Raw genomic sequence first — 27,079 nt, 5'->3', positions numbered from 1 at the left:
ATAAGCTTTTGTAGTTTAATAATTACATAGACAAATGCCAAACAGAATGTTTAAGATACTTTTATATATAAACTGCTTTTTATTCTATGATTTGCACTTGTCAGATATAAGATGGTTAATTTTATCTGCTTATTTCAGCAAAATGATTTAAAATTTTATTTTTGTGAGAAAAAGAATAGATAACAAATGTTTAATTCTTTTGTTTTAAAATGATTATTTTATCAATATACTAATGATATGTGTTAATGAGTAATAAATTTGGTTATTGAATTGAAAATGGTGCTAATTGGCATACAGTGATCTATCTCATAATAGCTAAATGTTCACAAGAAAATTTGAATCTAATTTCTCTTCTATAATAAGTTAATTGGTATTTAATTTGTCTATCAATTCTCTTGTGAAATGTTTTATAATTGAAGTAAATGAATTAACAAATTCAAATACATGTATTTCAATACAATGTTATTGAATATTATTTTGCACAGTATATCAATTCAAGCACAGCCATCCTGAATATAAAGTGTACTATTTTCATACATTTCTTATAATTTAGCTTTGATGTAGTTTCAGTTTCAAAAGCAGTTAACATGATATTGTCAACGCTGTTTTGTTATTTTGAGTTTAATACCATATTTTATTCCCTTTACCATTTATGTATTTCATGTATTCAATTGCTTAATGAAGAAAGCAAACTCATGAAAGTATTGAGGATTTTTATCAATACCTATTTCAAGAGTGGAGAGTAAACTTATTGTATAAAGTAAATTTAGTAGTGGATGTTAAAAGATCTTCCATTGGAGTTAGAAAAAGTATTATGCAAAAACAAGAATTTTTCTCCTGAATTTAAATGAAGACTTTTTAGTCTTTGAAAGGGATATTTTCACCTGTTTAAATTGCTACAGTACTATCTTAAAATCGTTTTTTTATCATGTACATTATTCTTAATGAAAGATATATTAGCAATATTGTTGGCAAACTAGTGGTATGGGAGGTTACTCTGAAGACCATGTTATGTTGTTGGTTAAATGTACAATATTTAGGCTATGAAAGACAAGGTTATAATATGATATTTATAAAATTCAGTATTTTTTTTTCTATCCTTAATACCTACCCAAAATAAATGTTAATAAATATTTAAATAAAAAGAAAAAATAAACATTTAAATCTAGAAAAAAAGTTGCATGATATTGTAAGATATGGTAGATGTGTAAAGTACTGTATGCATAATCTATAGCTATTAGTGCTGTATAAGATAACTTGTATTGAAGAAAGATATTAACTTCTGTAAAATGATTGATTAATATGTAAAGATAACAATTCTTTGGCTTAACATTTTGATTTAAAAATACAATAATCCTTGATTTAAAAATACAATAATCCTTGATTGAAAACTACAATAATCCTTGATTGAAAGATACAATAATCCCTAATTTGCTCAACAGGCTAATAAACAAGACATAGAGATAGAGAGAGAAACATACCAGACATCTAGAGCAGGGCTGGATGAGATGTACGGGGATATGAAGAAAAGATTGGATGAGGAAACACAAACTAGATTAGTAAGTAATCACACAACGTTATTAATCTTCCTGTTGATTTTGTCTTAATGTTTCCCTTACAATACTGTATAATTGCTTTTATTGGTGGGAGAATACAATTTGATATATGATATCCGCGAAGAAAATGAAATGAATGACAAATAAGACAAACTGTATAGCTTATAACTTTTACAAGATCAAATGTGCAAACATTTCTATGCCCCGAGTAACCATCCATTTGAATGGGGAAATCCTTAAATTATCTCCTGGCAAAATTTAACAACTAATCAAAAGATGTTTTTTGTTTGATTTTATTAATTTAATTAGTTTAATTGGCTGACTCTATCTGACAATGGATACTATGGAACTGTAGAAAAACACAATTGTTAAATACTGATGATGGATAAAATTAAGGCAAAAGTGATGTGGAATATTATCTACAACCTGTAGTTGATTTAAAGAACTTTACTTTGATAAATGTATGACTGATGTTACAGTATTTATATATAGGTTTTTATATATGTTATAAAAAAAGGAAATAGCAGGTGAATATTTTTGCTTTGACTTCCAAATTGAGTCAAAAATTATGTCAGTCTGCTACCACCTAACTATGATTACATATTTCAATATCGTATATTTTTATATTTTCCATCAAAACCTATCATTAAAACAAATGATCTCTTTATTAATTCTTTAGGATGTGGAAAAAGAATTAGAACTTCAGATTGGTATGAAGCAAGAAATGGAGATGGCTTTGAGGATTTTAGAAAAAGACATTCACGAAAAACAAGATACCATGATTTCATTGAGAAAACAGCTTGAGGAGATTAAAACAATTAACTTAGAGCTTTATCAAAAATTACAGGTAAGTCAAAGCCAAGCTTCTCAACGTTTTTCATCAAAGTTATTGCATTTTGAATAAAGGATGATAATCTACATCTTGTCTGTCACCTATAAGGCTCACAAAGTGATCGAATGTGCTATTTTTTTACCACTAGCCAACCTTCGCTTGGTCGCCCAAACATATAAATATTCATTCTACTATATTACTAGCGCACTACCTCTAGGTAATGCATATTAAGTGATCGAGCAATACAATATCTCATATTCTACAACTAGTTCACCACATATGATCACGAAGTCAGTGATTAAGATATCTAGCATTCTACTTTTAGCAACACACCCCACTCCATAGCTAGGTTGTGTAGTCTAGAAGAGTAATGACATTCTGTTTGATTTTTTTATTCTCAGCCTCACAAATTTGTAAAAATGTGATGAAAAGGTTTGATATTCTACTATGAGCTCTTTTTACTTCTGTGTAGTTGCTATCATATACACGTATTATACCTGCAAAGTTAGCAGATATACGGGTATCCACGCATTCCTTTCTAATTATCTGTTGAGAGATATTAACAAAAACAGGTGCCTAAGATTCTCATTTTTGATGATGATTTAAAATTGGTAATAACTACTAAAACCTTAATATGTTTTGGCATTTGGATGATTTCAGTTTTTAATTTCTCAAGAACTTTAATGGCCAGTGCGTTTGCTATCAATTATACCACAATTGACAAGTTCACTCTGGCTATCTTAATTACTGAAGGATGAAATATTAATAGTAGAGCACACCCCACACGCCTAGACTATCGTATAATAATGAATTAGGAAATAAGTTGAGATTTGCATTCAACATTTGGAAGTCATGATAGAAAAGTGGCATATTCTTCTAGCCAAAGTCATAAGATATTAAAGGGACAATTCAGTCTAAGAGAACATTAGAATTTGTACATATATCGGAAAAAACCTATTTCTAATGGAAATTAGATCAGTCGTTTTACTGTGATATGCCAGAAAAGTCCATGGTGGTGAAATGCGTGTGAGATGTTCAAACTCGCTCGCTGTCCGCCATTACACATTGTGGTCGAACATCTTGTATGCCGAACCCTGTCCCTTGTTCGTAGAGTAATGCTACTTTTGTCTAGAACTGCTCCAATTGCTCTGACAGTAGTGTGTTTACCTTATTATGTGATTTGTCTTACCTAAAAAACCGTTTCATCACATCCTCAAGTGGTATGTAGTTCATTTGTTTAACGTGCATGACTTTGGCTCAGGTATGGGTACAGCGTACATATTGTATCTGCTTAATCGTATTGATCAACGATTTGTAATTACAACGGCATCAATTAAAATACTAAACAATGACTTGGAATTTGTCAATATGTTATGCTAAATGTTTCATAAGAAATGTAGAACAACACATTTATGCCACATTTTGCTTCTTGGTTATGTAAAAGAATTAGCCTGAGTGAATTGTCCCTTTAAAGTACATATGATATAATTCTTTAAAAGTTCACACAGTCCATCTACAGGTTTAGTTACCACGTATATTACCATTACCGTCCTTTATTATGATTAGTTTACTCAATCAAGATCCCATTTGTCTTTTGATTTTCGAGAAATTGGATTAAATGCTTCAGCTCATCACGACAATGCCAATCATTTCTCTTCATTTTTCCAGACGAATACGCATCACTATTATTTAATTGCACTTATTGGTAAACATTTATGATCAGACAAACGAGATATGACATAATCTCCAATGCTCTGTCTGAGCAGAAGCTATCATAAATTAATAATTGTTATGGATCTTGGTATAAGGATAAATTGGCATCATGCATCTTGTGTTTCCTCTTTTAATGGGTCCTTTCGCCTATGGATTATATACTGTTCTGATAAAAAAATCTTTATTATTCTTTGACCATTGATCACATGGCTGTTTGGTTTTCGATTATCTTTTTCATAATACTTGAATTGATCAATAATTAAATGATCAACATAAGTATGGGAGAGACACCTGTTGATCAAGGTGATTAGCATAATTATTGGAGACACCTGTTGATCAAGATGATAAGCATAATTTTGGGAGAAAGCATAATTATGGTAGACACTTGTTGATCGAGGTGATCAGCATAATTAAGGGAGAGACACCTGTTAATCAGCAAATCCACCACTCATACAATGTATTGTATCACAAGGCATGATAAAGTCAAAACTGTTTGTACGGATGAATTTTCATCACAAATATGATGTTATTAGTTCTTTCTCAAAGTTGGATGAAAGTAATGGAGTTATCATTCGAATATTACATAGACTTTCTTTTTTATTTGCCTTGCATCTCAGCACATTTCTTAATCACTCCTTACTTTGAAATATAGAATTGATTGCGCTGATCTGAAATAGATGTAAAAGCCGGCACAATGTTTTAAAGTCTACAAGCTGTAGCGTAATTAAATTTCAGGAAGAGTCCTTACTGTAATGGTAACGCAGCGTCTGAAGAATATTACGTCTAAAGGATTATTGTTGTTAAGGAGTGAAACACAGACTGAAACTCTGATTATACCTATACGGTTACTATGGTTTTATGGATATATTTTACATTTTGTTCAATGACTGTTTAAAATACCTCAAAATATTTACAAAATATTTCTTTACTTGCTGTAACACATATGCCGCACTGAATTGATCCATGATAATGATTGTATCGTTGTCGTCAGTAGAGCAATTTTTTGTATACGATTTATCGCGTTATATAATATCTAAAATAAATTGAAAGTAGACGATTCACGTATGGAATTCCCAAAGCCCATTCAGTAATTTGTTGCCTGCCGAGAATTATTTGAGAATGATAGTACTTGAAAAAAGCTTGATAGTTCATTAGTGTTACTTTTGTCTTATCTATTACCTGTGATTCGTGTATATACGCACGTGGAACTCTCTAGGTGATCTCGTGCGGGAATTGTTAGAAAATATACGTCATCTGTTATCCTCCATTAGCTCATCTTTTCACTAACCGAGTAGGTAGTGGATTCGAGTTTCAAATTTGATTATGACACTCAAGGTGAAAACCCCAAAATAGAATCGCACATGATGTAGATCGGGTTCAAGAAGTGTGAAAACATTAAACAAGGATTGTTTTTAGACTTGATTTCAAAATAACGATTCAGTACTTACTAGTTTGAGTATTTGGTAAAGTTGCCATTCTCAATTAATTGAGGCTTGCGTACGAAGTCACACTTCAAATACAGCGTCGTATTGGCAACTAGTGAATATATGAGAATTAGAATGCTACGAAGAGGTTAGAAGGAGAAAGGAAATGACGAAATAAATATAAGATTTCACTAGGACCTGTTTAACATACTCCTAATTCGTGGTTTATTTTGCTGAATACTTTGTTTTCTTGTAAAAAGCAGACACGAAACATCAAATCAATGTCCATTTAGAATTTGATCCAAAGTTCTCTACCATCATAGTGATGGGATATATACTCTCACTAAAATGTAACCCAATGAAGTGTATATATAGGGGTTGTTGTAATTACTATCTATGGGATAATACCATAGCAATGACAGGTATTCAGCAATTTCTTACGAGGCAAGAAGGGTCTCCTGTAAAAATGGATACCGTGGGGATAACCTGACTGAGTACAGACATATAAAAACGTTCAGATAGTAAAGATAAAAAACGACACTGACAAAAATCAATTTTAAGACCCCGTTTTTATTAGCATGAATGGAAACCGATATGTACAAAACGCACTGACTTATGTTAAACTTTTAAAGTAATAGAACTCATCTCAATGATGCCAGCACAATCTTCGATGTAATTTCCCCGGCCTCTGAAGACAGTTCTTTTGTCTTTAGTTTGTGCGTATTGCCCCAAAGAACTGCTGTTTGAATGTCGTCATTTGATGTTGCGCAGGTATTTTTAATCCAGGAATTTGGACTACCGAAGCATTGACAGTGATCGGTCGCCCATAATCGAACTAATTTATCCACATTGTAATTTGTCCCCTTTAAAGCGTATATCTGTTATATGTCTACTTTATTAATTTGCGTTGATGTTTAGATATTTTATTAAGTCTTGTATTACTGTTGGTCACTTGGCATCACTGGAAGTCCGTTTTGTTTTGCCTGGAAAATAAAAATATAATCGTGAGTAATACAATGCATATCTACTCATCTCATACATCACACCGCATCTTAAATGACCACATAGCTATTTATAAGCGTTATAAAATGAAACACACTCGAACCAACTTAGTGCTTCCCGTGTCTGAAAAGTTATACTAAATAAATTATTACTGTATAACTGGTTATTTTCGCGATTTCGCGGTCTATCACCTTGGTTGCAAAAGTTTTATCCTTGATATATTAAGAATCGTGTGAGTTTTATATACACTTCAAACTCAATCGCGTAAGGGTGATTTTCTATTTTAAAAATTGTAAAAAAAATAAAAAAAATTGGTCTAATCGCGTAAACATAATCGGAAATACAGTATTTCTATTTCACGGATTATTTCAACCTTTTCATTTAAATATTATTTAAACTTGTTCATTGAAATGTATTCTTTCTAAAATGTATGAATAGACTATAAGGTAAAAAATATTTTAAGACAGCAGAGGATGTTGATAGTAATGTGGGAAAAAAGAGTTACGTATATTACCTGTAAAAGGTTGATGATGTCATCATATCCGGAACTACCACAAGACTTTATTCTTTTCACTTCGTCCTTTTTAAAAGAAAAAGTATACTCAATTTCTGTTTACAATAAAGAAATATGCGAACTGTGACTGTGATAGTTTTGTTTTTGTTTATGAATGCACCTATGAAAAATAAAATAATATTTGTATATGTTCAATTTTGTTATCGAAGTGATATTTCGGCTGTCATATCTATTTATATATGTCAGATTCATTCCACATTTTTCATGCAATACGACATTTATTAAACAGTTAAATAATTCAATTATCAAACTATTGGTTTGAATGACTTATCGCATTTGGTCTTGTGACCAAACGGGTTTTAGCAAATGATAGAGAAATTGATTTTTGTACTGTAAAAAACCATTTATGTAATCAGTATTACAAGCGTTATTATTTTGTTCTCTATAGTTTGTGCAGCCGTGATTCTAACTTGTTGTGCTTTTTCCAGTCACAGTCAGATGTTATAACAACAGATAGTGTGACACCATACAAAAAAGTAACTTACTTCAATAATCCAAAGGAGTAAGGCTTTTATATGAGGTCTGAAGCTGCACATTTGTGAACCAGATGAAGCCATTGCTGCGCCTCTTTTACCTGGTTGCCATCCATTGCTATAATGGAAGTTTTGTCCCGTCACCACAGCTACTAGTAAACCGACCAGCAGTATTTGTGCTACTAGGATCTTTGTGTAGGATGCCATTCTTTCTACAAAATAAAAAACAATTTAAACATATATTAGACGATATGAGTTCTATTGAGATGATGGTCTTAGTAACAACTAAGAATATTCAACGCTTAAGAAGTCAAATCATTAAGCGCTAACATTTAAATTTGATTATCATGTTTTTGGAAACATACATTATGTATAATATGTTTGATAATATCATTAAATATAAGAAGAAGACGCGTCGTAGTGTTTGAAATAGTAATTAAATAGTTTAAAATCATATTGCTTTACTTTTTTTGAAGGTAAAATTTAAAAATGATATTTTAGTTTTCGCGATTTCTTCTAACTTTACTGCATTTGCTATGGAAATTCCTTTAACATATTTGTTTTTAAACCGATCAAGTGGTGCGACTGTGTGTGTTTGTGTGGATTTTAATTCATTATGTTATTTTTAATTTCTGGTGCGTAAAACAGTCCAACTCACGGACGTAGGCCTTATACCCTGTAAATTAACTACGATGTATGTAACATACTTATGTGCAGCTGTGCTTAGGGTTTCTGACCCTCATCATCAAATTAGTACTAATGGTTACCAGCCTCTTTTATGGGGTTACAGTAATTGTTCGACTCCACTAAACAAAGACAGTCACTAATAGGCTATAGGAAAAGTGATTACCACACACTGGCCAATCAAATATACCACCAAAGTACGGACAAAGAGTCATTCCTACTAACTGCTACGCGATTGTGCCTAAAGGCACTTGCAGCGTTTGATCTTTATCGATAATGCCTAGTTTCAATATTTACATTTCGATTTTATGTTTGCCAATTAACTTACTATATCCTGTATTGTTTTTCTTAATATTGAGAGAAATACAACGTACATTCGTAATGTTTCTATATTTTTATAACTATTGATGCACAATAATTGAACGAAATACATTTTGTTACATGATATTAAAGTATTTTATTACTGTGAAATCATTTTACAAATTGACTTACCGTTTTCTATATATTCTACATTTTTACAGGTCTCAAATAATCACAAGGTAAACACGATATTACGATTCCTATACACAGATTGCACAATGGCAGAAAAAGTTTTCAAGTTCAATAAATTCGCATTATTGAGCAACATCTGTTAACTGCACAACCTTTCATACAATCCCTAGCAATATACGTGAACACATGTCAGAAAGTACAAACAACGCCTGAAATAATTTTTTTTTTATAATTACTCTCTGATGCGATGATTAATGCGCTGATGCAATCGTTGAAATATCTATGAATTTCATTCTGAATAGCAAGAATGTAACTGTAATATCAGATAAAGATATTTAAATCAAATATGATAACATTGCACACGATTTGCACAATCCTTTTGCAATAGGATAAACGTCGATTTCCCACTTTTTATCAGCATGTATGATAGGAACGTTTAGATTTTAAGTCTAAAATGTCCTGTCATGAATGATGCGAAAAATTAATCCTGCTTTCTTTCGGAATTGAAAATGTCACTTTTAAAAACTAGCTGTCATTCAGTTAGACGTTTGTTCACATCTCATGAAAATGTTTTTGCTCTTTTATGCATCATTGTGATATTTCGTTGTTTCTTCGAATACAACTGTAGCTCATTCGTTATATTGACATCGTGCAACGTTAGAGTAGCGAAATCTCAATACAATGTTATAGCATGTGATTATTCACATTTCATAATTAAAAAGGTGGGGGGGGGGAGGGGCATACTTCAGGATGAACAATTTGAAATATCTTAGTTACTTATCAATTAGACGTAAAACGGAAATTTAAGGCTAAAATTAGCGGAAAAGAAAAAAAATACAATTAATAGTAATTAAAAGATTACAATGAAGAGTTTTGTGTATAGTATTAATTATATTAAATTAAATATTTTCTTTTTCTTTGGAGCAAAAATAGTATCACATAATTACAATAATATCAGAGGGTTTGGATTACGATATTTAGCTCTACGTTATTATTTTTCATGCTTAACTCAATAAAGTAACTGTTAATATATTTTAAATACAAACTTAACATTATTGATTACACCTGGTCGGGACACAGTTCCCTAAACTTTTCTTAACGTATGGTTCTCCATTGAAAATATTACGGACTTCAAGGTTATTAATAACTTAACTTAATTAATTAAATTATGCAATGCTTTCATATGGACAATTTGAAGTAAAGGGGTTTCTATAAGTTAAGGAATGTTTATGATATTGGGCCCAAGTTGGTCCTATTTCCAATAATTCAATTCAACCTGCAGTAACTATAATTCCGATCACAACATAAATTATGATATTGTCATAGATTAAGTGCACTTGTATTATCAATTGTATGAGCGAATAAAGAAATCGTTATACAATGTATTTCTCTCTCTCTCTCTCTCTCTCTCTTTTCCAGTACGTAGAAGCTATGAAATGTGAGGTTTTGTTCAAACGATTAACAAAGTTATATTTTGTATTTCATAGTTTTATTTTTCAATGAAATAACTAGGATATGTTTGGAAGCACTAAAATATGAATATGAAAATACTTTTAAGACAAAAAGGTTTGGACAAACATTCGTCCTTTCAATTAGTAGTAGTCGCCAATATTAAAATTTCAAACACGCTGTCTTACCTTGTGTTGTGGCCGGTGTAGATGCTACTTGTTGCTGAAACACTTCTCACGTTCCCTCTCCTACTCGTGACAGTGGTAGAGTAGCGGAACCCTGAACATTTTATAGTCCTGTCACAACACTGGGAGATAGGGAAGAGCACCTGCTCGGAACGATGATGTATAGTTATGGGAAATGAACGTGCCAACTAGTGAAGCTTTTGGCTAGATTAATCCGGGAGTGATTTTGGAGCTTAATACACAAAGGTATAGTTATAACCTATACAATTTAACTCCCCCGTAGATGGTTCGCCTAAAAGGTAATTACATATTGCATTTTTATATATTTGTTATTTTTCCCCTACTTCAAGCGTAACTTGTTCAATTTGTTCCTTTTCAATTATTTTGATTAGACTGATATTTATAACTTAAAAAAAGTGATAACATTCTGAATCATTAATTATTATGAACAGACATCTCGTCAAAACAGCCTATTAAATAATAATTAAATCCTGCAGGTAATGCTTGATTGATTCAGCTGAAATTAAGACGCCCTTTACAGATGATTTAATGCCGTTGAAGGTGACGCCATTTTAATTGGCCGACATTACATACGGCGTTATCACTACTAGGGAAAGAGGAATTGTTACAACGAGGGAAAAGGCGGTGTAGATTATCATGAATTTCATATTATTTTTGATATTAAGATGCAACTCCAAAACATTTGTCAAAATATAATGACTCTGGTGTTGGGCAGGTCGTGTTACAAATTGTTCAAACTGCATTTATTGCTATTTCAAAAGTATATGATTTTTTTTTCTGGCACGGAGATCTAAGTCGAAGATCATTTTCATTTAACATGGAATTTGATTTTGTGTTCCGTTGTGGTAATTCCAGGTTCATTCATTTGTATTTCTTTTACACAAATGATGCATAGATAATATATATGGTATTACTGGTGGAAAGGTGAAAATCATTGTAACTCTTCTTTTCCTATTGGGGTAATAGGACTGAATTTTTATGTGGCGTTTAATAACAGAAAATACCTATTCTTTTGTTGCTTACTTCTGTGAATACTGGGATGACAACGCTTTATGTATCATACTCTTTGGCCCTGCAGGTAGGACATACCTGCTGCCCTTATTGCATGATCGTAAAAGGCGACTAAATTAAGGATAATATATTTTTCTTTCTGCCTTACAATTTTCTTCCTGACGTCTCCCTTGACACCGCCTCTCTTTTGACCTTTGTTCGAGCTCTCGCCCATGTTAGGTAGGCTCTGGGTTCTGTTCCCTAGCCGAGACAAACCATAATCTTTAAAAGTGGTAGTTTCTACTCCTGCCTAACACTCAGCATACCGGGAGTATGACGAGTTGTTCACCCGTTGTCAGTATAATGTGACCGAGTGGGATGTGTTGCTTGGTGTCTTCAGCGGCATGCTTCAGTGATATTGCACTATAAAAAGGGCAAGAGTTACACTATACAAGAAGACATAACACGAATATACCGCAGGATTCCAAAACACACACCCGCACTTAATACACGCAACACATCGCATACATGTGAGGCCTTCCTTCCATGACCCTGACTGTTAATAGGACGTAAATTTAATCAAACAAACAAGTATCATACTCTCGGTTGGTTGGTTGATTAGAAAATTAATGAAGAAATCTCGCGTATGCAGCGTGTAGCGTATGTGAAATGTGTGCGTCCTTTTGGAGACTGCTGTATGTTTGCGTTGTGAATCTTTGTAATAATAGAACTCATGCCCTTTTACAGTACTATCTCGTAATAATTAGGCTTAGTGTGATGTCTCTCTCCGAATTATATCTGTGATGTAAAATTCCATTTTCTTTTGCGAAGTATGTGTTGGAATGTAAAATGAAAACAAGTCTATCTTGTGTATTGTTATCCCCCGCCCAACGAAGTTGGCAGGGGATATACAAATGGGTTCCGTCCGTCCGTCCGTACGAATGGTTTCCGGAGCATAACTCTAAAACCAGTAGAGATATTTCCACGAAACTTCATACACACATTGGTCTTATGGTCTAGTAGTGCCTTTTGCTATTTTTAGGTTTTCATTTTTTTGCATTTTTTTCCGTAACCATGGAAACATTGCTGAAAATGGCAGATTTTTGTGTAAGAATCGTTTCCGGAGCACAACTCTAAAACCAGCAGAGATATTTCATGAAACTTCATAGACACATTGTTCTTATGGTCTAGTAGTGCCTTTTGCTATTTTTAGGTTTTCTTTTTTTGCACTTTTTCCGTAACCATGGAAACATTGCTGAAAATATCATATTTTTGTACCAGGTTCGTTTCCGCAGCATAACTAGAAAACCGGTTGAGATATATGCACGGAACTCCATAGGCACATTAGTCTTATGGTCTAGTAGTGCCTTTTGCTATTTTAAGGTTTTCACTTTTTGTACTTTTTTCTGTAACCATGGAAACATTGCTGAAAATATCATATTTTTGTAGCAGGTTCATTTCTGGAGCATAACTCTAAAAGCAGCAGTGATACTTCCACGAAACTTCATAGACACATTCTTTTTTATGATCTAGTAGTACCTTTTGCTATTTTTAGGTTTTCATTTTTTGCACTTTTTCCGTAACCATGGAAACATTGCTGAAAATATCATGGTAAATGGTAAATGTTACTTTGCAAAACTCCACCCATCTTTGTGTATGTAGTCTAATATAAATATCAAGGCTGTATACCTGATTCAACAATTGCAGCCCCGTTCTTCTTGAATTATACTCCATCTTTCTTTAGCTCAACTTCCTTTTTCCTGTTTTTTTTCCATACACATAGGTCTCCACAATCAAACTTACTTCAGCTTTGATATCTCCATTGGCGGGGGATCTGAATGACTATGTCCTTGTTTTATTTTGTCGTTGTTTTATATTTGGCTGATTAAAAGTTAGCGAAACGTTTGAACAAACAAACAAACAAGGCTATAAAAACAAGATTCTAACAGCAGTTTTGATTTCCTAACAAAGATAGGTTTAATTGATGAATTCGTTATTGTCGCAATCTTTTTTTTTATAAAGTATAACATCTGCAGAGAATAAGATATATTCCTGATGTTAAGATATATACCTGGTGTCGCAAATACATGCGAGTTGCTATGGCAAGGAAAGTTTTGCCCGAAGTTAGATTACGGTACAGTTGTGCTATCGCGGAGGTATAACTTTCGCTATATTTACAGTCAAATTATCTACGAATTTGAATGCCGCGAATACAATTGAAGATGAAAGGTAAGATAAATTATATAGCTTATCACTGTTTTAAATGACATGTGCGTAAACATTTCGTCCTGCGAAAAAGTATTAAAGCGTATTCCTGCGAAATACATAACTGTGACTAAGTGACGTGTCCTGCTCAGTATCGTCGGTAATCTGCATCGTTCAGTATCACTTTAAGAGATAATAGCTGACCGCCATCACACCTATAGATGAGACATAATCTTAAAAAATGCACAAGCATTCTCCATATATGTCAGTGTCCGATCGCGAAACGTTGTTACATGGAAAATCTGTCTTAATTAATTGACCGTAGTCCTTGTATAGGGCAAATTTGGTTTGAGGTTAGTTACTGTTTTACCGCCTACATGACTCCGCCTACTAAAAACAGTGTTCCGTCGGCATATCATGCTTGAAAATTGATTCAACCGAAAATCATGTTTAGGATATATTGAGAAATCGTAAAACAAATGATTTTCAAATGAAAAATGACATACCTCCTCGTCGTCATATTACTTGAGACAAATTAGAAGCACAATATTGTTAAAAATAAATCAAACAAAGAGAAATCTATGTTACTTTTATCAAGAATAAATTGCCCCCTTTTGCGACACCCCATTTTGCAAGCATGGGGTACAAAACCCATTAAAAAGTGACGGGAACACTGTATGTAATGGTTGCTACAGGAAAACGTTCGAGGCAAATTGGTTTGAGATTACAATTATTACCGCCTACATGACTCCGCCGACTACTTTCCGTCAGATGCGATTCAACCGAAAGTTTATATTAAGTCGTCGCAACAAAGGAGAAATTAAATTGCCCTTTTCGACTATGCAGTGAGTTCGTTTTATTATGCTCTACAGAGCGGTGTGGCGTTCAAAGTGTTCAAAAACAACACAACAACACAACCTTAGCCCCATTGCTTTTAAGGAAAAACATACAGTGTATATTAGCTGCTGATTCATGTTGAGGTATATACAAAAGTTTCTAAGACAGTAACGTGCCAAAAGTCTTCGTAATTTTTATTTCCCTACTATGTATTCTATGTATTTTTACATTTTCTCTTTGAATATTCATGATCTCGTCTATTGGCGGATTTTAATCAATTTTGGCATACTTGTAGAGAATTGTCTACACTTTCAGCTCATAATATATTAATAATTTTCCGATATTTTGTTTTCAATATATTGTATATTTTTTGTGCACCACTTAAACTTATGACGTCATTTCCTTCTTTGTTTTTACCAAAATGGCAACGAAAAAGTTTTGCGTGGTAATGAAATACGGGTTTCTCAAAAAGTGCATTAAGGAAAATTATATAAATATTATTATTAGCTGAAAGTGTAGATACTTTTCTACAAGTATGCCAAATTTGATTAAAATCCGCGCCTAGATGAGATCAGGAAAAAATTAATGTTAAAAAATGCATAGAATATATAGGGAAAAATAAAAATAAACTTTTGGCACATGACTGTACAACGGAAAACGTAGCCTTCTTTATTACATAAACGACACAGGACATGTAATTCTAGTAAAAATGGGGATCTATCCCAGATTTTAAGGAACACGTTCTTCTGTCTGTCCGTTCTTCATACTAGAGGCAGCGGTGGCTGAGTGGTTTAGATGTCCTGCCATATTACCACAGACCCGCCACCTCTAGGTTATGAGTTCGAAATCCACATGGGGCAATTTCAAGGTACGAACCGAAAGTCGGTAGTTTTTTCTCCAGGAAAACTCAAGGTTTTCTCTACCAATAAACCTAGCAAGTCGTTAAATGACCATGACTATTAATAGATGGTTACTCTGATAAGACCAAAGGAATCTTCAGACTATATCCAGGTATCAGTTATTCGTTTTATGAGATTGCGGAGGGTAATTATTGAAAATGAATTTCCAGAATTATCTACATGTAATTGGTTTATATGCTTCGTCGCCATTGGGTAATACTATTTTCTTCGTTATTTGTTACATTTAAAAAAATAATGGTAGCACCGGTTAATGAGGTAATCGTGACACAGGGGTATTTGAAATCCGTCAGGTGGAAACATATTGATACGGTGATATTTTAATCCGTCATTACATTATTACATTCTCTAACATTTTTTGTCATTTAGCTTTGATGGATAAGGAGTATTGACCTCCCTGACGGAGTAGAAATATTAAAGTACCAGTCTATACAAATGGCAGATATGAAGATCTTAGTCACCACAATTACCCCTTCCTGCGTCGCACAAAAGTCATCGTACGTATTATTAAGAACGAATATAAACATTTCAGAAAGTGAAGTTCAAGTGTATTTTTATTATTCCTCCTTTATCTGTATAGCCGATGCTGATCTTTCGAGAGGGTCGCAGATGATGCATCGCGGCGGCCTATGTAAACAGATTGGGACACCTTTATGTACATCTCCGACAATTATCTTGTTATATCTTACATAGCCTGTGGTCATTGGTTTTCCAGCTGCTGTGTGCCAATCACCACTTCCTCGGCCATAACCGCATGTCCACGAAACCTTCAATCACTAGTCTTATTGACGTAGTGATGAACTGGTCAAATAGACTGGCCACTCATTATTTATTCATCAACTGATAACACTAAAACTGATTATGTTCTGAAATAGCATTGACTTTTCAGTAGAATTGGAAAATATAATTGGCTTAATATCTCTTTCTTTGGCTTTCAAATTATTCTATATCTATAAATTCTGTTAATTAGGAATTGGAGAGGAAGAGGAAGCCAATGTAATGGAAATGATTACTAATAAAATGTATAAATACCATGGGTCATCATCAGTTTCTATTGTCTCATATCAACAGAGGTTTGAACGCATTACCCAGGAGAGAATGACCTTTCAAAACAGTGATGATGATGAGGATGATGATGTTGATGATGCGATCTAAAGATAATGAGAATCAGAGGCTAAAGCCATAACCCGAAAGAGACCGTAACATGCCATGCACTATAAAAGCAAAACAAGTATAGACAATTGAAATATTAATTTAAAATTTGAAGTCTTAACTATGTATAATTTTGACTATTGGTAAATCAATAATTGTTCATCTGAAATTATCTACATTAAATCACCTACAATGGAAGACTCTATCCTTTAACCTTATTTTCAAAATATAGTCAACTGAATCATACCTAGATTTGCACTCGACACAAATAAAAAAAATTGATCGCACGCCTATGTATATCAATCAAAGATTATTCTTCTTTTCTCAATAATTATTGCAGCTCAAACTAGATCAATGCTTGACACTGAAGTACCAGAAAGGTACCGAAATATTTAATGGCCATCACCTCAGGAAATTCCAGGCCATTACATTTCATAATAAAAGAAACTCGGTAAGATGTTTTAGGAGTGTGGATATTTATGGATTGTGTGGTCCATACCATGACTTATATAATACGTAATTGATTTATAGCATGTATTTTCAAACATAACCAATAGACAACACATTTGACCATAGGCTTAAATGATTGGTTGTCGACAGACCGTAAGTTTAATATATTTGTTCATACGCCATTTTTTACTATCAAGTCATTTGGTTTTGTATTGCACATGATATTAATGAAGAAAATTGAGTTGAAAAGTGGCAAATTGTTTTCAAAACCTGTTTACACGTAAATCGGAATTTCCAGTTGCATTTTCATGTGGTTTTGTATTTAATAGATTCAGAATGAAACGAACAATGCCTTTTAGCATTATCGATATCGAACACTGTTACATGGTTTGTTGGTTTAGATGTTTAAAGTCAATATAAGGTAGCTCTCCCTTGTCGAGACTTACTGCCTCCGACCTTCCATTCTCGCCACGGGATGGGGTACAGCGGAATAAGTGATTATCACTCGTTTGCCCTACCTCAGTTACAAGTCGGGAAAAGTTATATTAAACCTGTGGTCATTTGGCCATCTATCCTAAAGATTAAGATTTTAATTTTCTCCTTTCTTTTAGGATGGATGTTTACCGATACTTGTGTAAACATACATAAATGTTGTTTGCTATTAAAGTGATGAAGGGGATGAGAGAGGGTGATGCTGATGAATCGAAAGTTTCGAACGGATAAGGGAATCCTTATTCAGTTTAATACTGACGAGTCAAATCGATCATACAGATTCGTTGACAGTCGTCGGAATCTGCCTCTTCATGATGGTATAAGTGCGAGAGGTCATGTGGTTCAGCTGTTCTTAGCTAATACCTGTAGTATTGTCACCGTGTCAAGATAGTTTCAGTCTTGATTTGCTATACTAGGACATTACGTGATCCAATTTTTATTAATAAATATGCACGTTGAGTTTAAAGGGACAATTCAGTCTAAGAGAACATTAAAATTTGTACATATATCGGAAAAAAACCCAGTTCTAATGGAAATTAGATCAGTCGGTTTTACTGTGATATGCCAGAAATGCCCATGGTTGTGAAATGTGTGTGAAATGTTCAAACTCGCTCGCTGTCCGCCATTACACATTGTTGTCAAACATCTTGTATGCTGAACCCTGTCCCTTGCTCGTAGAGTAATGCTACTTTTGTCTAGAACTACTCAAATCGCTCTGACAGTAGTGTGTTTACCGTATTAGGTGAATTGTCTTGCCTAAAAATAATTTTATTACCTTCACAATGGTTATGTAGTTCATTCGTTTAACGTGCGTGACTTTGGCTCGGATATGGGTACAGCGTACATATTGTACCTGCTTAATCGTATTGATCAACGATTTGTATTTACAACGGTATCAAATAAAATACTAAACAATGACGTGGAATTTGTCAATATTTTATGTTATATGTTTCATAAGAAATGTAGAACAATACATTTATGCCATATTTTGCTTCTTTGCTATGTAAAAATATTAGCCTGAGTGAATTGTCCCTTTAATGGTGTTCTATGTCCATGGCATTGTTAGAGGTTACGTGTGAATGTACTCAATAAAGTATGTGTCGGATATTAAAACAACTCCCTAGTCATTCCCTACTAGATCGCCATTTCGAAACTCACTTCGAAGTTCGGACACTTGATATGTATATTTAATATACATGGATGATTGTTGTCTTGGCTTTGTTTTGTCTGAAATATGTGTTACATTAATAAATTACCAAATATGGAACCTGGTTTGTCATGTATGTACGATGAAAAAGTAGGAGGATTTCTTCGATATGGATTGAGCGCTATAGCTGACTTTTGCTAACGAAGTAAGAGCTGAGAAAGGTTCTAATTAAGACCTTTGTTTTATCTACAAAATTAACGGCTGCCTTGGGACCTTGGTGTCCTCGTTCCCAAACGGAGTGTCGTAGAATCTGAAATTTAAAATCGAAAACAAAATTACAATTATAGCAATGCCGATCCCTGTTCAAGCGTCCCAGAGAGAAACGACTTACGTTCATTAATTCAAAAATCTAATTAAAATCTTACTTGAAAAAGTAATTGTTCCCTTGCGGTAATTGTAATGCAAATGAAACAGTTTGAACCTGTTTCATCATCATTAGTCTGTTTTGCAAGGAATACTTTCTATACTAAACCTAAACACAATATCCCCTATGAATAACTTTTGTGATTGCTATTTGTCTTTTCTTGTTTTTTAAAGAAATGGTTTTAGTTTTAAGACAATATATAAAGAAGGTAACTCAAGAGTGTGGATAACGCATAAATATAATGTTTATAATTTCATGTATTTGTGAAGTAGTGAAGCATAGTTTTTAGGGGAAATTTTAATAAATAATTGTCAGAAATATGTGCCATAAGAAAACATCACATTCCATCAGAATTGTATGGCATGAAAAATGATTTATCATAACGTCATACGTCGATTGCATGTTTTTGATTTTGGTAAAAAATCCCCCCAACATCAAATCCAATAATCGTAATCCTTCATTTGATGAAAGTGACATTAACACCTTGGGGATAGAGGATGCGATGAGATCTAAATTAATGATGTGGTATCTTGACACTATGTCGGATAATTAGTTGCCAGGTGCCTTTCCTCTTTTGTTCTTTTCAGAGCTGCGACCAAAGTCTAAAGCACAAAACAGAACTGGTGACGAAGTTAGAAGACAAAACCTCACAGCTTGTCACAACACTTAAGGACATGGAGAGGAGGTGGGTGGATATTAAAAAAGTTATGGTATTCAGTTGAAATGTTCTTGCAAATTAGCATTTTCCCAAAAGAAAAAAATACACATCGCGCCATAATTCACTGTAACACTTTTCGTAAAAAACAAACCTAACACGTGTGAAGGCTTGAACTCTTGTTATGACGGGGCAGTCCTGACACGATGTCGTTTTGACAGTCTTCATTGCATGTTAAACTATATGCATTGCTATAGTGACTTGAAATACACCGGTTTTAGGAGTAATGCTATCAACATCAAGAATGATTTGAATTACATTTTGAGTTAAGTCTAAATGATTATACATGTAACTGTGTATCTCTCTAATTAATATGAACAAAAGGTTTAGATAGATACAAAGTCACGCTCGTGTAAGTTGTATGTAGCTTCTCTTGAAAATTATACTTCATGATGTTTATTTCTACTATTTTCATCTAAAGATTTTATTGCCCGTTGGATAGATTTTTGACCACCAAAACATGTTGAGTGCATGCAAAAGTTATTAAACACGCTAGCAACGTACAATTAAGTTTTATTCTAGTAAACGTTAGACGTTTGATCGTTTCGTCAGTAATCAGGTGTTTATAATCCACTCTTTATAGTATAGCAGATGTTTCGGAGAATGTAGTAAGCACCATTGGTATTGTCATTATGTTTGATAAGAAAGCGTGTAAGTGCGAGTCATCAACCATCGCCAACTTAGCTTTTGTCATTGACGCTTCCCGCGCAGAGTACGTAATACATTATACTGTATTTATACGTAACGTAGGCGTTACGGGATACACATTAACAAAATCAAATACCGGTTATGGAGTTTTGTGGAAGATAGTATATGTATTGCCTATGGGAATACATATAACACGATCTTCGTCTGAAACAGATGGCAGACATTTTTTCACTTGTTAGAGTAAATTAACATAGTTATTTACCTACAATAATCGGTTTTATTTCATGATTAAAGTCAGTAAATGTACATGTTAATGGTTCAGACACACACTTTCTGCGTATTGCAAGACATCATCAAGTCGACTTGTGTTCAGTATTGTCTGCACTCTCTTTGATGGAATCTCAACGACAAATGCTGTCCGGTATCCTTGGAGATATGATTCAGCAAGAATGGGCAAGAGTGTCCACTAAGGAGACACAGCACGAACATACCGCAGCCTCCCAAATTATACAGACATACACATCGCATACAGGAGAGGCTGTCCTTATAAGACACATGCTGTTAATTGAACGTAAATACAACAATAAACCAATTAAGCGATATTAAGTAGTCTTCTCAAAACGCGAAACGCTATGGTCAACATATACATATACCATACATGTACACACCAGCTCTCCTCTGTGAAGATAAATGATACATTAGTATCACTATCCGAAATTTAATGGAAATTGAATTCAAAGTATATAGTTTAGAATACTTTGTGATATAGATACATCTGTCATCCTAGCTGGATATTAGGTGGTGAATTGTTTTTAATTTTGATTTGTCCTTCTTTTTTTACTGTACCACTTCATGTTGTATTTGAAAACCATATTGATGTACCTATGATACATATATATATATTTGTGTACATCCTGTAGTTACCAAGTAGTTTTCATGACTCGCTAATGCTATCAGCTTTCAGTTTCCTATACGCTTCAATTGCACATGTTCTATCAACAATATCAACAATACCTTTATTCTAATTTCTTTTTGAGTTGATAAACATATAACATTATCAAACATATTTTCTCGATAATAGATTTATAAAAAAAAAAATTCAAATATGAATTTCACATGTTTCGTTTACGACTAGTATAAGGGTATGAGATTTGAAAAAAAAACCCTTCTCATGCATTCTTTCCTTTACGTAACCAAAAGATGACTTCGTGAGACATTTACAAAACAAGATATGAATAGGATAATATATATATGTTGTTCAATTGAAAATATGTACTGCGCTTAAGTTGAAGTATTTATACCAGAAACCTATATACGATCGCTTTTAGTTTCTCCTCCTCATTTTGTATTTTTCTTTCTTTTGCATGTTTTATGTGTTGCGGCTTCTGTTGTCATGGTAACCACAGACTTAAACAGGCAGATTCTGACAAAATAGCTGCAGAGGAAACAGCCCGAAAACTTGGTCAGGTTATAGCTGATAAAGATTGTAAACGGTAAGATAGGTGATTTCACAACATTGCATGGATTTTTGAAAGAGTTATTTAATTATTACTATAACATTCAACTGAAAGTTTATTAATACGTCTGTAATATAAATTAGTTATTCCCTATTTATTGTTATCGAAATGTATTCGATTTTAGATATGTTTATCATCACTTTGTTATCTAATGGAATTTAGCACTACGAAAGTTCAATAAGATGTTTTACACATTATTGGAGTTTTTACTGAAAAAATGATAACTTATTAATAATTATTTTATGCCATAGCGCGACGTCTATCATCCCTCCGTTCGTTCCTCAACATTTCCCTCAATCGCTACTTATCATAAAGTTCTTTATGGATTGTAACCAAATTTGATCAGAGACATTCTTGGTGAAAAGTGAACAAAGTGTGAATACATCTTGTCTCTGACCCGCCTGATGCAAGAGGAAATAAACACTACACCTGTATTCAGAACATTGCTTCGCATATCAAACCAGGTGCGTGATACAGTTCATCTGGGCCTCTTGTTTCTAAATAAGGCAGTTGTAGGTGAAACGTCCACCACTGGTTTTATTACAGAATTTAGTTTTGTTCTTTTGGATGCATTTACATTTATCTCATTAATTGTTCAATATTGTGGCATGGCATAACAAAAGTAGTCATGAGTGTAGTTGACCCAATAACATTTGAATGATGATTGGGTGACTGGTCGTAGATGACATTTCTCTTCATTCGATGTCTTTAGATAAACGAACAGGGATTTTAATTCTGAACCAAACATAAACACAAAAATATACACTCTCGCATCGAATATATCGTTTGCACGATTAGATAATACTTATAAACGGAATTTTAATAAACCATGTATGTTTTCATACCAAATTTGAAAAAGGGTCAAAGGAATCGTTGTATGCATCTGATCAAACAATATTTTTTTTGTTTTTTTTTCAATAAGCTTTTGCAGAGTTTATAATTTTAGTGCGGGAAAGAGTGCTATTACTTCTTCGCAGCTGCCGGGATTGTTTACCTTTCTTGCTGTTTTGCAGATCATGTTTTAAAATTGTCCATGACAGCTATATTGTGTTAGTAGGTCGGTATTCATTTAGACAAGAACCAAATAAAATGTTCTTTATTTCAAGTAATAGGTTTAAATTTGTCGTGTTGATTATAAATTTGCATGAAGATTTATTGCTTTAATCAGAAGATACTTTTGAAGTAGGCATTTAAAAAGCAATGCAAATATGTCCACATGGGGGAAAAGAAGAAATGTTTACGATTCTTATAACTCGATAAGTGAAAATACTAATTCGTCTTTGCACAGAAAACTATTCCATACATCATGGCTGATGATTGTATTCAATATTACGTACGGCATAGGGGTGTGTCTTGAAAAAAACATTAATGGGAGATGTGTTTGAGAAACCCAAGAGTGAGACATAGAATATACTTCCCCATTTGATCTACAGATGTAAATGTGAAGATAAAGTTTCGTGGGTTGTTTCATGTGAATGATATTTGTTTTGACGTAAGCAGATTAGCAGTGTCTGTAATTGACAAATTTAGTGGAAACCCCAGCACCCAATTTTCATGTTTTAGATTAACATTGCCATAATAATGTTAAGGAAACAAAATTTCGATTTCGAAACGTTTAAATGGATTTTTTTTTTGTATAATTTATTCCCAGAACAATATGCATGAGATCAGTAATTTTCTCCGATACAAATTAGAACACACCTTCGTTTAGTTATACCCCCGCAACGAAGTTAAGGGTGGGGTTATACTGGAATCGGGTTGTCCGTCTCTCTGTAGACACAACTTTGTCCGGCGAACTCGTCCTAAACTAGCGGGAGTATTTATCGTCCACTCTGACGACAGCTCTCGTTAAACATTGTTTTAGTAGTATCACTTACAAAACTAATAAAGGCATACGATTCTTTGTCTATTTTAGTTATTTTGTGTCAATAGAATCATAAACTACGTAAAGGATAATGAACGAGATTTTTAGTTTTTATCTCTGAACGATCCAAATGCATTCCGAAATACTATCGTTAATTCCACAAGACGTATTTTGTTTATTAAAAACATTTCGTTGTTAAAAAGTAATTTGGTTAAAGTAACTAAAAAACGTTTCAGTTTCCGTGATAGTATACCAGCGTTATCTATGTACACGTGTATGTGCTACGTACAGTCCAATTTATCGATATGTGTGTTAATTAAAGAAAATGTTCTGCAGAATTAGGTAGAATTGTGAAAATATAGCAAGTGACTCATTCATAGATACACGGCAAATGAGGCGAAAACATAAACAATTACCAATTAATTATTCATTGATTAATTGATAAATTTTATGAACAGTGGACTAACATATAAAATAGCGAATCGTATTGTGTTTACACGTTCTGTTCTTATTAGCAATAGATATGAGGAAGACATCTTCATAACAGCTTCACAATGCCGCCCTGCGGTACTTTTGTAAACGGAAGATAATCGTTCATCAGTAAAATGACAAGTTAACGGAAGGACAAATGAGAACGGTGTTTTTGAATAGCTATAGCTTGTGGTGTCATTTTTAACAAAAATATTTTTCCAAGGATGAAATGTCAAACTGGTGATTGATCTAAACTCATTTTATTCACCTTTTAGCAAGAGTAGGGGAACATGGAGTTTAAAATATTATCGAAAGGAAATAATTTCAATTATTTAGACTCTGCGAATGTAAGCGTAACTTAGATAATATTGGTATAAAATCAATATGAAAAAATGAGGAAAACGTTTAAGAGATATAGTAATATAGGTTCTCGCGGGCGTGCACAATGTGTATGTACCTTCGCACGTAGGTATGAACACCTCGTCGCTCTAGCGGGTTCATTTCTCACCCAATAGAGACCCTTCTTAAGTGTAAAGTATAAGTATTTACCTACCCGTAACTATGAACAGAAGAACATAACGGTCAAGTGTTTATACCAATCATCATATTTTTGTGATCTTTGTAAATATAATTGTTTAAATGGTTAGGCTAACCCTCTGGAGGCTTGAGGGCGGGATCCGAAGGGGTAAATTTAGGTATTCAATAAACGAAGACAACGAATAAGCGCACCCAACCCTACCCGTTATATTATATGTTTAATGCATATATAATACATTGCAAGATAATTAAACAAGAGGCCCATGGGCCTTAACGGTCACCTGATTTCAGATACAGAATGAAACAAAGACATGCATATAAACACTATATATTGGCCCATCAGGCCCTTGAAGTCAGTCAGTGATTTTATAAATTTGACTTTTTAATCTATGAAGATTATGTGAATTCAGAAGAAAGATTTTTGAAATGTTATCCATTTTGACCCCTTTTGGCCCCGCCCCTCTGGTCCCTGGGGGTCGGCCAAGACCAATATGGATATGATGTTAAAATGCTATCTCAGGCTAATAATTCTAACCCAGATTGACTAATTTCCTATGAAAAATAGGCAAATAATGTTCATAAATGTGTTTTTCCTTTATAAACTATAGTAAATTTGACCCCCTCCCCAGGGGAAAATCTGAGACCCCAGGGTCATATAATTCACAATTTTTGTAAAGGACTTTAAGACCTTTCCATCTATGCAGAGTATTTGATTCAACCAGTTCCAGTATTTCAGAATTTTTTTTTTTAAAGTTTTAGCCTATTTGACCCGTTTTGGCCCCATCCCTAAGGCCCCTGGGGATCAGTCATGGAAAATTTGTTGATAAGATTCAATGGCCATCACATAGGGATAATTCTGACAACAATTGACTAATTTCCTATTTTAATGACTAAATAATGTTCATAAATGTGTTTTTCCTATATAAACTAAAGTAAACTTAACCCCCTCCCCAGGGGGAAACATGAGACCCAAGGGTCATATAATTCACAATTTTCATAAAACACCTTAAGACCTGTCCATCTATGAAGAGTATTAGATTCTACCATTTCCAGTATTTAAGAAGAAGATTTTTAAAGTTTGAGCCTATTTGCCCCTTTTGGCCCCACCCCTCTGCCCCGAGGGGGTTGACCAGGACCAATATAGATATATGATAATAAAATGTTATCTCAGGCTAATAATTCTAAACAAGTTTCACACATTTTCTATGAAAATTGAGCAAAATATGCTCATAAATGTGTTTTCCCTATATAAACTATAGTAAACTTGACCCCCTCCCCAGGGGGAAACGTGAGACCCCAGGGTCATATAATTCACAATTTTCATAAAACACCTTAAGACCTGTCCATCTATGAAGAGTATGTGATTCTACCATTTCCAGTATTTAAGAAGAAGATTTTTAAAGTTTGAGCCTATTTGACCCCTTTTGACCCCGCCCCTAAGGCCCCTGGGGGTCAGTCATGGAAAACTGGTTAATAGGATTCAATGGCCATCTCATACTGATAATTCTGACAATATTTGACTCATTTCTTATTACAAATGATCAAATAATACTCAAAAATGTGTTTTCCCTATATAAACTATAGTAAACTTAACCCCCTCCCCAGGGGGAAACCTGAGACCCCAGGGTCATATAATTCACAATTTTTGTAAAGGACCTTAGGACCTTTCTATCTATGAAGAGTATTTAATTCCATCACATCTGTGAGTGGAGAAGAAGATTTTTGAAATTTTAGTCAATTTTACCCCTTTTGGCCCCTCCCATAGCTCTCATATAATTCACAATTTTGATTTGCCTTATGCCTTAGAAGGTTTGTGCAAAATTTCATTGAAATTGCTTCAGCAGTTTTGGAGAAGAAGTTGAAAATGTAAATTGTTTACGGACATACGACGGACGACGGACGACGGACGACGCACGACGCACGACGACGGACAAAAGGTGATTAGAATAGGTCACTTGAGACTTCGTCTCAGGTGACATTGCAAGATAATAAAATGTATATGTTGTTGGTACTTACCCGAAATATGAGGTTTCATTATATTTACCCAACTAACCAGACAAGCTACACAGGTTCTATCTGCCTTTTGTTTTCTGTTGTTATTCTGATGACCTTAACTTATCAAATTAGTTAGAGTACATAGCGGTGTTCTCTTAGTATATTATCAGCATCCTCTTTGTATCAATAATTTGTTTATAATTCTTAATGCCTAATTATTACCTTCATTTCACTACTTTGAAGGGGATGTAGACAATAATATCAATATTACCCTTCATTTCAATCAGTCCGTCATATGCTTTGAAAAAGTCGT

The 27,079-nt window shown here is 33.6% G+C and overlaps 2 protein-coding genes across 6 annotated transcripts in view; one reads left to right on the top strand and one right to left on the bottom strand.

Moving 5' to 3' along the window:
• Positions 1 to 27,079, top strand: part of LOC138323660 (RUN and FYVE domain-containing protein 2-like) — a 51,809-nt gene that overhangs the window by 16,893 nt on the left and 7,837 nt on the right. For 3 of the 5 annotated variants that reach the window (XM_069268428.1, XM_069268426.1, XM_069268429.1), the window contains 4 exons: positions 1,443 to 1,559; positions 2,236 to 2,403; positions 19,607 to 19,704; positions 21,789 to 21,875. In XM_069268428.1, coding sequence (XP_069124529.1) covers positions 1,443 to 1,559; positions 2,236 to 2,403; positions 19,607 to 19,704; positions 21,789 to 21,875 — 470 coding nt within the window. Of the gene's footprint in view, positions 1 to 1,442; positions 1,560 to 2,235; positions 2,404 to 8,779; positions 8,798 to 19,606; positions 19,705 to 21,788; positions 21,876 to 27,079 lie in introns of all 5 variants that reach the window. The other 2 variants (XM_069268425.1, XM_069268427.1) reach the window with 1 other exon arrangement.
• On the bottom strand, positions 6,076 to 10,536 carry LOC138323662 (prepro-gonadotropin-releasing hormone-like protein). The gene is made up of 4 exons (XM_069268431.1): positions 10,388 to 10,536; positions 7,587 to 7,786; positions 7,042 to 7,107; positions 6,076 to 6,508 (listed from the first exon to the last, which is right to left on the bottom strand). The coding sequence occupies exons 2-4, from the start codon at positions 7,779 to 7,781 to the stop codon at positions 6,464 to 6,466; spliced, it is 306 nt and encodes a 101-aa protein (XP_069124532.1). The 5' UTR covers positions 7,782 to 7,786; positions 10,388 to 10,536; the 3' UTR covers positions 6,076 to 6,463.

The sequence above is a fragment of the Argopecten irradians genome, chromosome 5, assembly GCF_041381155.1.
Source record: "Argopecten irradians isolate NY chromosome 5, Ai_NY, whole genome shotgun sequence".
Lineage (NCBI taxonomy): Eukaryota > Metazoa > Mollusca > Bivalvia > Pectinida > Pectinidae > Argopecten > Argopecten irradians.
The sequence above is the reverse complement of the archived record's forward strand: the minus strand, read 5'-3'. Positions and strand labels throughout refer to the sequence as shown.